This window comes from Salvia miltiorrhiza, chromosome 8 (genome assembly GCF_028751815.1).
Source record: "Salvia miltiorrhiza cultivar Shanhuang (shh) chromosome 8, IMPLAD_Smil_shh, whole genome shotgun sequence".
NCBI classification, from domain to species: Eukaryota; Viridiplantae; Streptophyta; class Magnoliopsida; order Lamiales; family Lamiaceae; genus Salvia; species Salvia miltiorrhiza.
Window position 1 is genome coordinate 47956965 of NC_080394.1, and position 15313 is coordinate 47972277.

Consider the following 15313-nt stretch of genomic DNA (forward strand, 5'->3'; position numbering starts at 1 on the left):
ATTTAAGTCTCTGTAGTCCACACACATTCTCCACTATTTTTCTTTCTTCTCAACCATCACTGCATTTGACAGCCAAACAGGGTATTGCACTGTATTTAAGTTCCCTGATTGCTGCATCCTTTTCTGGCCTAAAATGCCTCATTTTTTAAATAACCGGCTCATTTGCTGGGTCGACGTTCAAGCGATGCTCCGCTAGGGTTCGGTCAATCCCTTGTAGATCCGTTGTGGTGAAAGCAAACACGTCGGCGTTGCGACGTAAGTATTCTATCACTTTCTTATCCAGTGCTGGAGACATCTCAGTTCCCACCCGAGTGGTGAAACCTATCTTTCCCGGGAATAACTCCACTAACATACATCTGTCGTCAGTCGAAATCATTGGTTGCTTTTCGGGGGACCTCCCGATTTCCTCTATCTCAGCTTGTTCGGTTGTGTTCCCCAAGCTACCTCCAGCTCTGGCAATCTTCTCCGCTGGCCCTCCTTGCAAACTTTGCATTCTTTTAGACCCAGCCTGGGCCGTTAAGCTTTTGACAAAGCACTCTTTTGATGTAATCTGATTCCCGACCACTTCCCCAATCCGACCATTTTCAAGCGGGAACTTCATCTTCAGATGGTACATGGAGATCACGGCATGAAAGGCATTCAGCGCTGGCCGCCCAATGATGATATTATAACTTGGTTTCGGAAAGTCCACCACCAAAAATTTAAGGATACGAGTTCGCGAAGCCCCTTCTCTTCCCCACGTCATCGGCAGCTCCAAAGATCCTAGCGGTAGAATAGATTCTCCCGTAAAGCCATACAATGGGTTGCCTGGCGGCTTCAGGGTGGCGTCTAGGGCCATGGCTGTCAAATAGTATTTGTAAATTATATTCACAGCGCTGCCTGAATCTACAAATATGCGGTGCACAGTGCAATTCGCCACATCTGCAGAGAAAACTAAAGCATCATCATGTGGGTGTGTATATGTATATGTATATGTATATATATATATGTATATCACATACTTAATAACATTTGAATATTTTATATAAGTAAAACTTTTTTTAATATGAGAAAAAATTTGTGTGAGATTGAGCCTATTGTAATCTCCAAAGAAATTATGAATAATTATGAAGATTTTGAGTTTATTAATTTTAAGCATAATTGTATTTTTTAGACGATTTTAAGTATAATTGTTAAGTGCCAATTATAATTTATTCACTCTCAATCATAGAATATTTTTACTATATTTGATTAGTTATTTGGTGAATATATTTGGAAGATGACTATCTATATGTAATTAATAAATTTATCCACGAAAAAAAAAAGTTTAAAAGTATACACCATTTATATATATATATATATATATATATATATATATAATCTTGTATATACATACATGTATATACATATATAGGGGGCGGTTATTCAATAAACCACCCTTATTTTAATAATTACGAACCAACAAAAATGCATGAATTTTATGTATAACACGCATGAATAAACTGTATAAAGGCATGAATTGCGAAAAATAATTTTTTGCTACCTTTGGGATTCGAACTCAGGACCATGAATTTATCCAACAAGGTGATGAATCAACCGTAGATCTTGATGATCTAAGGGCTGAAAATGGTTCCTAATTTATATCTTAAGAAGCGTTCTTATTTTAGCCTTCCCATATATATATATATATATATATATATATATATATATATATATATATATATATACATACATACTTGTCTTACTCCAATTGTTGATCGAGTAATATGTTCTTCTGTTGTGAAATTCAAAAATTCGTTTATATATTCAAGAACGGCTGTGCTACTACAAAAATTTTGACGCTTGATTCGATGTTTAAAAAATTTAGAAATTTAGAAATTAATTATTTTTAAATAAAATATATTTTCGACAAATTACATAAATAAAAAATATAAAAGTAAGACAATATATATATTTGTTCTTTAAAAAAAAATTGTATATAAATGATAATGAAATGCAGTTCAATTGATAAGACGCTTCTCATCCAATCTTAAAATCAATGGATCCACTCATGTGTGCATGTGTTTTTAAAATTTTAAAAAATGTATACATATGCAAGGATAATGTACGAAATCTTGAACCCTCCGCCTTTTACAAAATATTGACTTCTTTGTCTATAATTAATAAACATTAAGAATTATAAATTATATTTAATAAAGTATAGTTTATTTTCGTCAAGTTACGATATTAAAAAAATACAAAACTAATAAAAAAAAATATGGCAATAGTATGGCATGGAGAGAGTCACTTGTATTTAAAAATAAAACTTCGGATTTGCAACTATTCCAATTGAAACTGTATGTTAATTCGTAGCTTTAAAATAAATTAAAGTAAAGCATGTTAATTAACACACAAAAATAATAATAGATTCATGCATATCATCAAAATAAATAGATCCATGTGTGTTCACAAAATACATTATAAGCTAGTCAAACTTCTCATTGAAAATACAAAGTTATTTAATGAAATTAATGTTCCCAATAATATATATACATATTTAATTAATATATTAAAATTATAAAATGAAAAATACATAAAGGATAAAAATGGAGTAAATATATAAAACTATCCACTTTCATATTGTAAAGATAAAAATTGTCCACTAAGATAAAAATAATAAAAACTGTCCACTTTTTGATTGAAAAGACGGAAATAACCCTCACTTTAAAATAATAAAAAATATCCACTCACTTCTATCCCTCTCTCCTCTCTCTCTCTTCACCTTCACGTCACTCTCTCTCTATCTCACTACCGCCACCACCTCTCCCTCGTAGCATCCTCCGCCGCCGCCGCCTCCACCATCTCTCTCGGCGTCGGAAATCCGCGCCACCAGAAGCTCCTCCGCTCAGCGAGTCGAGATCTGCTCCATCTCTCTCTCGGCGTCGAAAATCAGCCACCTCGTCACCTCTGCCATCTCCTGCTTCACCCCCGCCGCTCCGCCGTCACTCAATCTCCGCAGCGCCGCACAGCAACCACCACCGCGGCGCCTCTTTCTATCTCTCTCTCTCTCAATTCTGACTTGGAGAGCTTCGCCAACAACAACGAGATCTCGTCGACAATGATCGACAGATCTGGACATTTTGGAGCTCGACAATGGTGGCTGGGCAGATATGGCGCGGCCGTGAGCTGCCCACTGAACGGCAGATCTGGCGCAGGCGATAGAGGATGGGGTCGGACGGCGGTGGGTGGCGTGGGGTCGGACGACGGTGGGTGGGGTGTTGTCTTCGACATCTTGCTCCAGATCTGGAGAGTCAGCGGCTGTTGTCTTCCAGCTTCCTCCTCCGCGAGGCCCGCGTGGACGCCGCCGACCTCCGCCTCCTCGCCTGCAGCGTGGAGCAGCAGCTTCGCCCCGCTCTCTACTTCCTCCAGGGCATAATCGGCATCGAGGACATCAACAAATCCACTTCCTCTTCCTCAAATCCATCGTCTGCTGCATATCCTCCTTCGATGCCGAGTCTGCAGCCCCGATGAATTCGACGATATTCCACTCGATGAATCCATGGCAGCAGCAGAGATTCAATTTTTTTTTCTTGTGTTGGTGATTGGAAATTTATATTACATGTGCTTGGTTGAAATGAAAACTTTTAGTTATTGTAAGAAATAAAATGAATAATATTTTTTTAGCGATGATTTGTGGATTTTATTAAAGAGATTTGATCGATTGAAAGAGAAACATATTTTGGATAATTGATTAATGTTCTTGAATTCACAACCAAATTTATGAATTCACAACATAATATTCTTGAATTCACGCTCAGATCTATGAATTCACAACCAACTCGATGAATTCACAATTTAATATTCTTGAATTCACAACGAGATCTATGAATTCACAACCAAAATAAATTCTAGTTTTAGTTGTGAATCCAAACTTTAAAAACTCAAATTCACAACTATTTGAATTCACAACCAAAATAAATTCTAGTTGTGAATTAAATTCTGATTGTGAATTTTACTGGTTGTGAATTCCCAACTAAAAAAATTCTTGCTATGTATTAAATTTTGGTTGTAAATACACAACCAAAAAATTCTTGTTGTGAATTCGACTGTTTAGGGTTTAGATTGGGTTTAGGGTTTAGGGTTTAGGGTTTAGTTTTTAGGGTTTAGGGTTCAGTTCAGTTTCAGTTCAGTTGTGAATTCACAACTAGGGTTTAGGTTTAGGTTTAGGGTTTAGTGTTTCATTTCAATTCAGTTGTGAATTCACAATCGTAACAATTCACAACTAGGGTTTAGAGTTTAGATTGGGTTTAGGGTTTAGGTTTTAGGGTTTAGGGTTTAGTTTTTAGGGTTTAGGGTTCAGTTCAGTTTAGTTCAGTTTCAGTTCAGTTGTGAATTCACAACTAGGGTTTAGGTTTAGGGTTTAGTGTTTCAGTTCAGTTGTGAATTCACAATCGTAACAATTCACAACTAGGGTTTAGGTTTAGGGTTTAGATTGGGTTTAGGGTTTAGGGTTTAGGTTTTAGAGTTTAGGGTTTAGTTTTTAGGGTTTAGGGTTCAGTTCAGTTTCAGTTTCAGTTCAGTTGTGAATTCACAACTAGGGTTTAGGGTTTAGGGTTTCAGTTCAGTTGTGAATTTAATGTTTCAGTTCAATTCAGTTCAGTTCAGTTCAGTTGTGAATTCATAATCGTAACAATTCACAACTAGGGTTTAGGTTTAGGGTTTCAGTTTAGTTGTGAATTTAATGTTTTAGTTCAATTTAGTTTCAGTTCAGTTCAGTTCAGTTGTGGATTTAGTGTTTCAGTTCAGTTGTGAATTCACAATCGTAACAATTCACAACTAGGGTTTAGGTTTAGGGTTTAGGGTTTCAGTTTAGTTGTGAATTTAATGTTTCAGTTCAGTTCAGTTGTGAATTTAGTGTTTCAGTTTAGTTGTGAATTGTGAATTCAAACTTTAAAAACTCAAATTCACAACTACTTGAATTCACAACCAAAATAAATTCTAGTTGTGAATTAAATTCAGGTTGAATTCGACTGATTGTGAATTCACAACCAACATAAATCTGGTTGTGAATTAAATTTTGGTTGTGAATTCGTTTGTTGTGAATTCACAACCAAAAAATTCTAGTTGTGAATTAAATTTTGGTTGTGAATTCGACTGGTTGTCAATTAAATTTTGACTGTGAATTCGACTAGTTGTGAATTCACAAACAAAAAATTCTGGTTGTGAATTCTCAATTCACAACCAGTGTGAATTCATTTGGTTGTGAATTCACACTGGTTGTGAATTGCGGGATTTTTTAAAGGGGAGATGTAAAGTGGACATTTTTTTAATTTTTAATGTGAAGGGTATTTTGGTAACAGTGGATATTTTTTATCTTTATAATATGAAAGTGGCCATTTTAAAAATTCACTCATAAAAATGTCTTTTATATTTAATTTTAATTAATTTTTAAATTTGATCCGGATCAAATTGATCCAAATAGCAAGGTCCTTAACTTAATTATCCAACTAACAAAGTAAACAACCAAGAAACTAACAAATACATTATTCAATTAAAGAGCCATATTTGGTTTTCAATTATAAATTTCCACGATATCAAATTCGTATGGTAAGTTGCCAAAATCACGAGAGATAGCAATAACAAAATCTGAATAAATCCGAAAAAAATAATAATAACCCTACCTTTTAAGGACAAACAATTCTAAACGTGCAAGAATTAGATAAGAAAAAGGGAAATCATAATCAAATACTTAGAAACAATCCAAATAAAAGTGGGATAATTATTGCAAGTCAAATCCTAGTCAAACTAAGTCTGCTAAACAAAACACAACTCGGAAACGATTAAGTTCTCTGCTATATAATCTCGCGGCCCCAACCATTATTTACTTCATCAATCTCATACTTCTCTCACTGCCTAGATTTCCTCTCGCTTCCTTAAAGAATTTTCGACTCTTTTGTTGGGATAATAAAAGAGGAAACATGTTGGTTTATCAGGATCTTCTCTCAGGTATTTTTCTCATCACCTTTCTAAAGATTGAATCATGGGATTTCTTCATTGCCTTTTATTTCATCAATTGCGCGTGCTTAACTTTGTGATGGGCTTCGTTTCTGCCTCAAGATTGAATCTTTATTCGTGATGAGTTAGTGATGCTTTGTTGTTGGGGTAGTTTGATCAGTGAGGGAATTTCAAGATTACATTGAAAATGGGCTTAATCATTGAAACGGGCTGGCTCTTGTTGAGTGTATGTAATAATTAAAATATGAAACACATATTTGGTAATTTTATGTTTTTATTTAAATAAAAAAATTGGACATTTGTGTTTTAAGTTTGAAGTTGTTTGAATTAAAGATGATGTTATTATATCACAATTGTAATATGTTGCAAAAAGTGTTGAGCAAATTAATCTGGTTTGAAAGGTTTCCTAAGCAATGGAAGTTGATTCATGATCTGATTAGTTTGGTTATTAGCTAACGCTGCTAAATTAATATTGCAGGCGATGAGCTTCTCTCTGACTCATTCCCGTATAAGGAAATAGAGAATGGGATGCTGTGGGAAGTAGAAGGGAAGGTATAGTATAAATTAATGATCATATAATACACCCATACTATAAATGAATTTTGTGTGATTAGTGAGAAATCTAAGAGAGGTTTTGTTTGGTATGTGTAGTGGGTCATTCAAGGGGCCGTTAACGTCGATATTGGGGCGAACCCTTCTGCTGAAGGTGGTGACGAAGACGAAGGTGTTGATGATCAAGCTGTCAAGGTTGTGGACATTGTAGACACTTTCCGGCTTCAAGAGCAGCCTCCTTTCGACAAAAAACAGTTCATAGCATACGTGAAGAAGTATATCAAGAACTTGACCCCGAAGCTTGAACCTGAGAAACAAGAGCAGTTCAAGAAGGGCATTGAAGGAGCTACAAAATACCTTGTCTCAAAGCTAAAGGACTTTCAATTGTAAGTAGATTCAGCTTTTCCTTTAGCTATAGTAGCTACAATTCTGCAATGTTTTTCTGCAGTGAACACAAACCATATAAGCATATAATATTTTGTTTCATTGCAGCTTTGTTGGGGAAAGCATGCACGATGACGGGACAATGGTGTTTGCATACTACAAGGAAGGCGCGACTGATCCGACTTTTCTGTATTTGGGTTATGGCTTGAAGGAGGTCAAGTGCTAGCTGATGAAGCAGAAGTTCATGTTTTGATTATATTCATAGTTAATATTAGGCTAGATCAGTTTAATTTGGGTTTAACTACGTAGTTCTATTTTTAAGTTTTAATGATTTTGTTGGATTTTTTGAGTTGTGCTGTTTTAGTTGATAATCAAAGTTTACTATTAGCTATATCTTGTGTCATGCATCTGGCTGAAATTCCATATTTAAACCATGATTCAAGCCAAAAATTAAGAACAAAACACGATAACAACAATTCCAATTTTAAATGTTGTAATCAGTTGCGTTGCTTTGATTGTGAGACTAACAAAACAGAAATTTTATTGTTTCCTAGCGTTGCGTGAGGTGTGAGTTTGTGAATAAAAATTGCTCCACTTGTGACCCTTAATTATACAAAATTAGGTGCGCAACAAAAAGGTTTTAACAATTCGTTGTGCAACTGCAAATTCCAAAAATATGGTTGCATTTGAATTCAGCATTTTAAAATCCTTATCAATCTTTCAGCCCAAATGCAACTAGCATATAACATGGCTCTTAGTTTATTTCTTTCTAACTGGAGAATTAATTTCAATTTTAGTTAACAAAAACGATGCATGTCAGCCCAATAAAAAGATGCATGGGCTATCAGATTTTTTAAGCCGATTAGTTCCCGTTTTATTCACTATAGCCACTTATTTAAAATAATAGTTATATATAATTATAATTTATCAATTAATAGCCTATAGCCCATCGTGTTTTCAGCTTCCTCCAAATTACAACTGCTGTGATGCAATTTTAATTAAATGCATCAGTCTTCGAGTTGGATAATAGCAAGTGATAAGATGTTGCTAACAATGAGGGTATGAGAAAAGAGGTTAATTTCATCAAGGTCCTCTAAACAGCAATCGCGATTGTTTGATGTGATCAACTATAATTATTTCTCTTCGAGATGGAATATTTATATACTATTGGATGCTTAGATTCTTTAACTTTGGTTCCTTTAACAAAACTAGGTTTTGTTTGCAACAAACAATTCGTTCAGCAACTGCAAAAATCTAAAAATATGGTTGCATAAAATCCATATCAATCTTTCAACCCAAACACAACAAAGATCAACGGGAAACAAAACATATGAATACTTTACATCCCTAAGGTATACACAGATGATATGTTTTTAGAGAATTTCAAGCCAATTGGCATATAAACTGCGGCGCCCCAAACAAAAATGAGAGTGAGGTGTGGGGATACAATACAGAAACGGAAACAAAATCATCGTTGGCGAATTTGGAAAATACTACAGTATACAACATTCAACCTTGAACAACCATTTACTTCTTCTTTTCCACTCCCAAGCTCTTTTGGATATCTCTTTTGAGGCTGAACTGTGTGGTGTTATGCCATGGGAATAAGGTCCGTGTAACAGGAAGCTTCCTCCGGAGGTCCTAGAACGCAGACACAAAAGCATCTCAACTTTCTCAGAAATCACTCGGGATTCAAACAATTTGAAGCTAAAACCGACAGTTTGAGATGGCATCATCTATTTGACTGTGAATTTGCAAGGAAAAACATGTGTACGTAGAACATCTAATAAGTGGAAAACTAACACAACAACAACGAAAAGCAGCCTAAAATGGAATGACGGGAGCAGGGAATGAGTTCGTCACAAGCTACAGGTCGACTTCAGGAAGCATGACATGAAGAAAAAATGGCTCATGGAATTAAACAACTTCATTTACATTTGTCAATAATAAGGAATTGCTCAAAGGCTAACTGTTTGGAAGATATCCAAGAGAGTACCTTGAAGGTGGCGTCAGGCAAATTTGAATATGATGTCTGCCAATACAATAGATTTAGTAAAAAGAAATTTTAGACAATAAAGATACTAGACAAAAGGAAAAGAAGTGAAAACCTGAAGAGAATCTAGATACTCCGTCTCGTGGTGGCGAATAATGGTGGTCACAGAATGTGCACAGTCTTCAGGTGACTGAAGAAATCAACACATATCATCAACATTCTGTTATATTCTGCAAACCTAACCAAATGATATCTCTTTAACATCATGGTTTTTTCTCCTAATCTGCAGCTAACAAATTTAGTATCGACATTCTCAAAATCCTCTCCTGATATGGAGGAGCCATGAAGAGACTAAAAATAGATACCAAACATGATGCCCTAACTAAAATTTGTATCTCTTTCAAGAATGTATTTATAGAATATTCCACCAATGCTTTGTAAGAAATCACAAGTAATATCAAGAAATTTGGATACCCTTGAATTAAATCTGCAAAAAGCTCAATGGTGCCCTCATGATAAGGCGGACAGAATGAAACAACTCAAAAAAATAAAATATCCAAATTCTTGAGTTAATGAGTTGCATTAATTTCTTAGACTAGAATATATGCCTAGCTAGATCATTATCACAGCAAACATAAACCAACTTCCCGAAGATGGACTAAAATGTACAGGTACCAAATTACCAATGTCCAATCTAAGCTGCCAGTAACATGACCACCCATGATTCATGAACAGAGAATATTACTGCATATTCCATTTCAAGCATTACCATAAACATAGTGGAATCTTTGCACTCATGCTTTGCATCTAACTGGACATTTCCCTCCTCAAAGTAGTGGGCGCCAACCTACATAAAATAAAAAATTCATGTTTCTCCATATTTCTTTATTTTCCCCTTTGACACAAAAGCATGACAACAATCGGAAGATAATCTATGAATTCCTACAAAATCTAATTACATAAAGGAATGGAAGACTACCTGAAGTTTACCTCTAACTTCCACAAATTGTGCCTCATCCTTGAATTCCAAATTCCATATTGACCGCCAACTTCCATTGCTAGACAAACCAATGGAAGTGTAAGAAGAAAGACAAGCAAGAATCGAGATCTTATAAGGATCGTGTCTCCGTAGGATGACTTTTCCAGGGAGGAATCTTCCGTCGCATACAGCATATCTAGTCATACTATAAATATAATACCAAACAAACAAACAAGCTGACATGCAAATGTTCAATTAGTAAGTGGATTTCTCCCCATTACCCATGTACCACTATGTTCCTAACTTTTTCTTGTTAAAAGTCTGTAATAATATGAGCAGTTATTTTGTGAATTAGTTCCAGCGGCTAGATTTCAGAAGTTGTCACGATTGTCCAGATAAGATTAGAACTTAAAATTAATGGCCAGAACAGAACATTATTCAGAAGATACATCTCCAATATCTTCTTTGACTCAGATATTACTCCCTCCGTCCACCAAAAAAGTACCCAGTTCAAAATGGCACGAGTTTTAATAAAATGGTTGAGTGTGTTGTGAGTGGAATAAGGGTCCCACTTTATTGTGAGTGGTAAAACTTACCAAAAATAGAATGGGTACATTTTTCATGGACGGACACAAATGGCAAACTGGGTACCTTTTTAGTGGACAGAGGGAGTATAAAGTACATGGAATTACGCAGAATATCTCCGCTCATCAAAATGACTTTTGACAGTAATCATTTTCCACTATCTCTCCATAATAAAGCATGAAACGTGCTGTAAGTCTATGCCTCATCCAAGCACGTCTAGAACTTGCTGAGGCAGAAAAACCATAGATGAGCTCAAAAAGATTTAATTTATTAGTTGCCTGCTATAATTATATCACTGAGCTCCGTACACCCACTGCACTAATACACGAAACATGTTTGTCTCAGCAAAAAGAAAGCGCAAAACTACATCCTCAGTTGAAAGCTCTTAATGTATCCAGCATGAAGAAAAATTTTTAAATTGCAAGGTGATTCAACTAAATCAAAAACACAATAAGTGCTACCACATCGTAGTGTCTTTCAATGAGTCCGAAAACGAGAAGACTCCAACCACCTGAAGTAGTTTTACAAAGTTGTACCAAAATTTTATTGGACACTTAGAATTTGAAAATTTGACCATGAATGGCGCACAGCGAAGCAGCCCCCAATAGACCAGCAACTCCCATCATATGAAACGGGTTGTGTTAGTAATGTTCAGTAGATTCCTGAACCCCTTGTAAAAACTAGTGATATGTTTATCAGTTTAAATCTTTGTAACTTTCAATACAAAGAGAATGGAGAACTAATTTCAATTATAGTTAACAAAAAAGATGCAACATATTACAAGTAGCTGCAAGAATAAGAAATAGGAATGCACCATATATGAGTACATTGCAGTACTGAGAACTGAACTTACCAGAAATTCTGGGGGCTCAGTCTAGCAGCGGAAATTACCACAACAAGCTCAAAATCCATGCCTGGTTCTTCAACATCTTTCCCGTTAACACAATAAACAGAACAGATTCCTTTCGGGTACGCTTCACTAACATACTTTGTAACTTCTACATCCAAGGAATACCTGCACAACAAACGTCAGTAAAACAAGGCTCCTACAAGTGATGCCATAAAAGATCATTTTGAATCCTACTTCTAGCTAATTAAGTAGGTTCAGATTTAGGTTTCACCATCTGCTAGATGACTGAGCTACACGATAGCCTTTTTATTTCTGAACCAGAAAACCAAATTTAGCAACAGGAAAAACACCAAAGCATACCGATATTCCTCAATATATGGTGACGGGAACTCTTCATCGTTTGCAGGTCGAGCACGTCCACAGACCTGAATTAACACAGAATTCTATGACGTGAAAATAGAAAAAGTTGTGATGGGACTCATTTACACCATACTCATTAGTATGAATAAACAAGTCGTAGCGTGCTTTATGCTTTGCTGAGCTAAGTTCAGTTATGAAAACACTATTCCTTCCAACCCCAGTTCCCGAAAACAAAGGCTCAATAGATGAAGAATCATGGTGATTATTAAACATGTGAATTAGGAAGATGGTTGTCAATGCAATCTTAGCATCACTCACATAAAAAGAAGATACAAACATAATCCAAAATCTATACCACCTAGATGTATTATCTTCAATGGACTGTAATGCAATCAAAGTAGCCGTAGGAACCTATTATCTGCCAAATTGTACGTATGGAAGATATTCATGAAATATATTCATTGTGAGCTTCTAGTTTGGTTCGCGGGTGTTGCGATTTAGCATACAATGTTACTTTTGATCATAATCACAACAACAAAACAAATCATCATCATCATCTACTCGAGAAAACTTTATGAATTGAGCTTAAGAACTTCCATTGAACAGTCAAAAATTTGCTGTAAGCCAAAAATAGTCAATCTAGCAACTTCACTGAACAATTTTTGGTTCCTCTGGTGAGGGTTTCTTTGATCTAGAACTAGACTGCTAAACTAAATTTGAAGTTAAATGCACCAGAATATCAGATGATGCCATGCACCCGTTCAACATGATGGCAGTATTTAAGGCACTCATCATCAAATAACTGAAGTGACAGACAGACAGACCTAATCATGTTGACAATAGGATGTGATAATTTGGCACATTTAAAGATGAGTCTAAGTCGCTTTAAAAAAAAGGATGAGTCTAAGTCCTGAAAATGCATTATATAAACAACTGAACATACCTGTTTCACATGGTCAACAATCGCAACTTGAGCAGTCCTAGGATCAAGATACTCATTCTCACCAATCTCGTTAAATGGTGTAACCATAACCTGATAACATAAAAGACAAATACAGTATAAAAATGTGAAAAGGAAGTCCTCTTTCTGACTCAATAACCTTAGAGCCTACTCACACAAGGGAAAATGAGTACCCACAAATATCTGAATAATAGTTTCAAGTGCATTTGACACGAAGTCCTATTAATTATATAGATAAAGTAATAGAATTCTGGTTTCCACATAAAGCTGTATAAAAGCTAGAGAAGCTTGTCTGTTTAAACTGCCGCTGTTTCCGAACATTGTACACCACAAACCATGCTGCTTAGAGTAAATTTTAGGAATACAAGCTACCTAAGCACAAATGTAAAGCTGTCTTATAATACAAAAATAACTATTAAAATCACAATGTCCATTCTAGTTCTATGCAATTATACAGCTGAAAGTCACAAATCTTGCAGCAACGAGATGGGAAATATTCATTGTTCATTCTCAAAAGTGTCGGCATCTACAATGTTATCTGGAGGGAGATTTAGCTAATATGTCTAAAACTCTTCATTGGGTTCAGTGTAGTCAATTTTCTGCCTGTTTACAGTCTCTTGTTGAGTCCAATTAAACCCTCGCCATTTATGAAGCGCATATATCGAGTCTGAACAATTTCCAGGAAAATATATACCAAGTGAGCATGATGAGAGAAGTAAAAAGAACTAGGCCACGAAATTTCCTCCTTCGCAAAATCATATAATCAATCACACGGACAACAAAATTAGGGCAAATTTATCTCACAATGGGCGTTACCTCACCGCTTCTATCAGGAAAATCCAGGCAAATCATGTGAGATTTGTTGTAAAGAGGAAATGCCTCTGCCGCCGCCGTGCTATACAGCGTCTCATCCTGCAAAACCGCCTTGATATCTGCGCAGCATTTTGCAGGGAAACAAGTATAATTAAATTTGGAAATCGACCAAAAAGTACGACACTCATTCTTCTATACACATGCATGCGCATTCATCCGAGATTACCTTTGGCGATGTATTGGATTTCGCCGGCTGGAGAATTGAGGAGAAACCATTTGGCGATCTCGATTTTCTGCTCATCAGTGAGCTGCGTCTCTTCCTCGTCTGACATTTCTGAGATCCCAAAAGGGTTTTGGAATTTTGTACCGAGTAAAATTTCTCCCTCGAAATCAAATGACACACACACACACAATGTGTATATATATATATCGCCAAATTTACAGGGCAATGAAATTATTTATGCTATTAAAAACAAAAGTATCTATCTATGCAAAAATAGTCAAATGATTAGGTAAAAATGGCGTTCACTCTCAGTTTGAACTAATTATTCAGTTTTTAAGCCACCTTTGACAAATGACATTTACGTTAAGCACCTTTAATAATGTTATCTATTTATTCGAGTCTCATTTTTTTATTTAATGAATTTGTAATTGTTTTCAAATGAATGAATTGTTCATGTCGTAATTTTCTCCATAACGCAGAATAGAAAAGAATTAAATTACTACTTTATTTTTTGGAGTTATTGTCGGAAAATACCTAAAGTTTGCCAATTCTCTTATTTATATCTTGACCTTTATTTTTAGTCATAAAATACATGAGTTTAAGATTTATTCTTAATCATCCCACGGCGAAAAATTTACCTAAATTCAATCTGACGTCACTATGAGAAATAGCAAATCGTGGGGTTATTCATATTGGATTTGGGCAAAATTACTTTATTCTACCCTATAATTGATCTGTAGTTTTACTTAAACCCCCTAATCAGTGGATTATTTGGATTGGATTTGAGCGAAATTGTCCATCATCGGACGATTCAGAATCAATCTTAAATTCATCTATTTTTTGGCAAAAAAAAAAAAAACATGATATAAACTGAAAAATTGGCAAACTTTGAATATTTTTAACAATAACCCCTTATTTTTTTGTCAAAGTAAAAGAATAAGTTCAATCATTCAGGTGTTAAAAACCTTCTCAGCCATTGCAAGCCAAGCTATACAAAAAAACAAATTAGATAAAATAAAATAAAATGAAGACCATTCAATATTTAAGAGTAAATTGGGAAATACAATATCAGCAGTTGTTAAGTTATTTACATATCATAAAATCTTAGGTACACCTGAGTGTACCGTACAACCGAGTTAACTCATACCTAAAATAGTACTCTTTCCGTCCATGAAAGAACTTCCTAGGAGGGAGTGGCACGAGTTTTAAGAAGAAATATTGTTGAGTATATTGAGAATGGATAAAAAGGTAGTTGAGTGTATTGAGAGTGGTGAAAAGGTGTTATAATTAATATTGGGAGTTGTGAAAAGTGAAAAGTAAAAGGAATATAAGTGGTGGGGTATAATCCAAAAATAGATATGAAGTTCTTTTGTGGACGTCCCAAAAAAGAAAGATAGGAAGTTCTTTCGTGGATGGAGGGAGTATTATTTATAGGAATTGGATCAGGATATGAGTTAAATCAGGATGCGGGTCAAAGTTTAAATGAATATATAACTCGATTGTACGGTACACCAGGGGGTGTACCCAAGACTTAGGATTAATGAAGGACGATGGTTCTGGGCCACACTTGTGCTTGTGGCGCTGAATAATACTTAGCAATTAGTAATTGAAGTCTACTTGTTATTCTTTATGTATACAAA

The 15313-nt window shown here is 35.3% G+C and overlaps 2 protein-coding genes across 2 annotated transcripts; one reads left to right on the forward strand and one right to left on the reverse strand.

Moving 5' to 3' along the window:
• The first annotated feature begins 5726 nt into the window (after nt 1-5726).
• Nucleotides 5727-7300, forward strand: LOC130996882 (translationally-controlled tumor protein homolog). The gene is made up of 4 exons (XM_057922161.1): nt 5727-5964; nt 6452-6525; nt 6625-6911; nt 7018-7300. The coding sequence occupies exons 1-4, from the start codon at nt 5937-5939 to the stop codon at nt 7133-7135; spliced, it is 507 nt and encodes a 168-aa protein (XP_057778144.1). The 5' UTR covers nt 5727-5936; the 3' UTR covers nt 7136-7300.
• A 926-nt stretch (nt 7301-8226) lies between these two features.
• LOC130996873 (F-actin-capping protein subunit alpha-like) lies at nt 8227-14033 on the reverse strand. Its single transcript, XM_057922150.1, has 10 exons — nt 13677-14033; nt 13454-13569; nt 12620-12709; nt 11677-11741; nt 11320-11481; nt 9882-9960; nt 9672-9749; nt 9018-9092; nt 8906-8941; nt 8227-8550 (listed from the first exon to the last, which is right to left on the reverse strand). Exons 1-10 carry the CDS (start codon nt 13780-13782, stop codon nt 8437-8439), a joined length of 921 nt encoding a protein of 306 aa, XP_057778133.1. The 5' UTR covers nt 13783-14033; the 3' UTR covers nt 8227-8436.
• Nucleotides 14034-15313: the final 1280 nt, after the last annotated feature.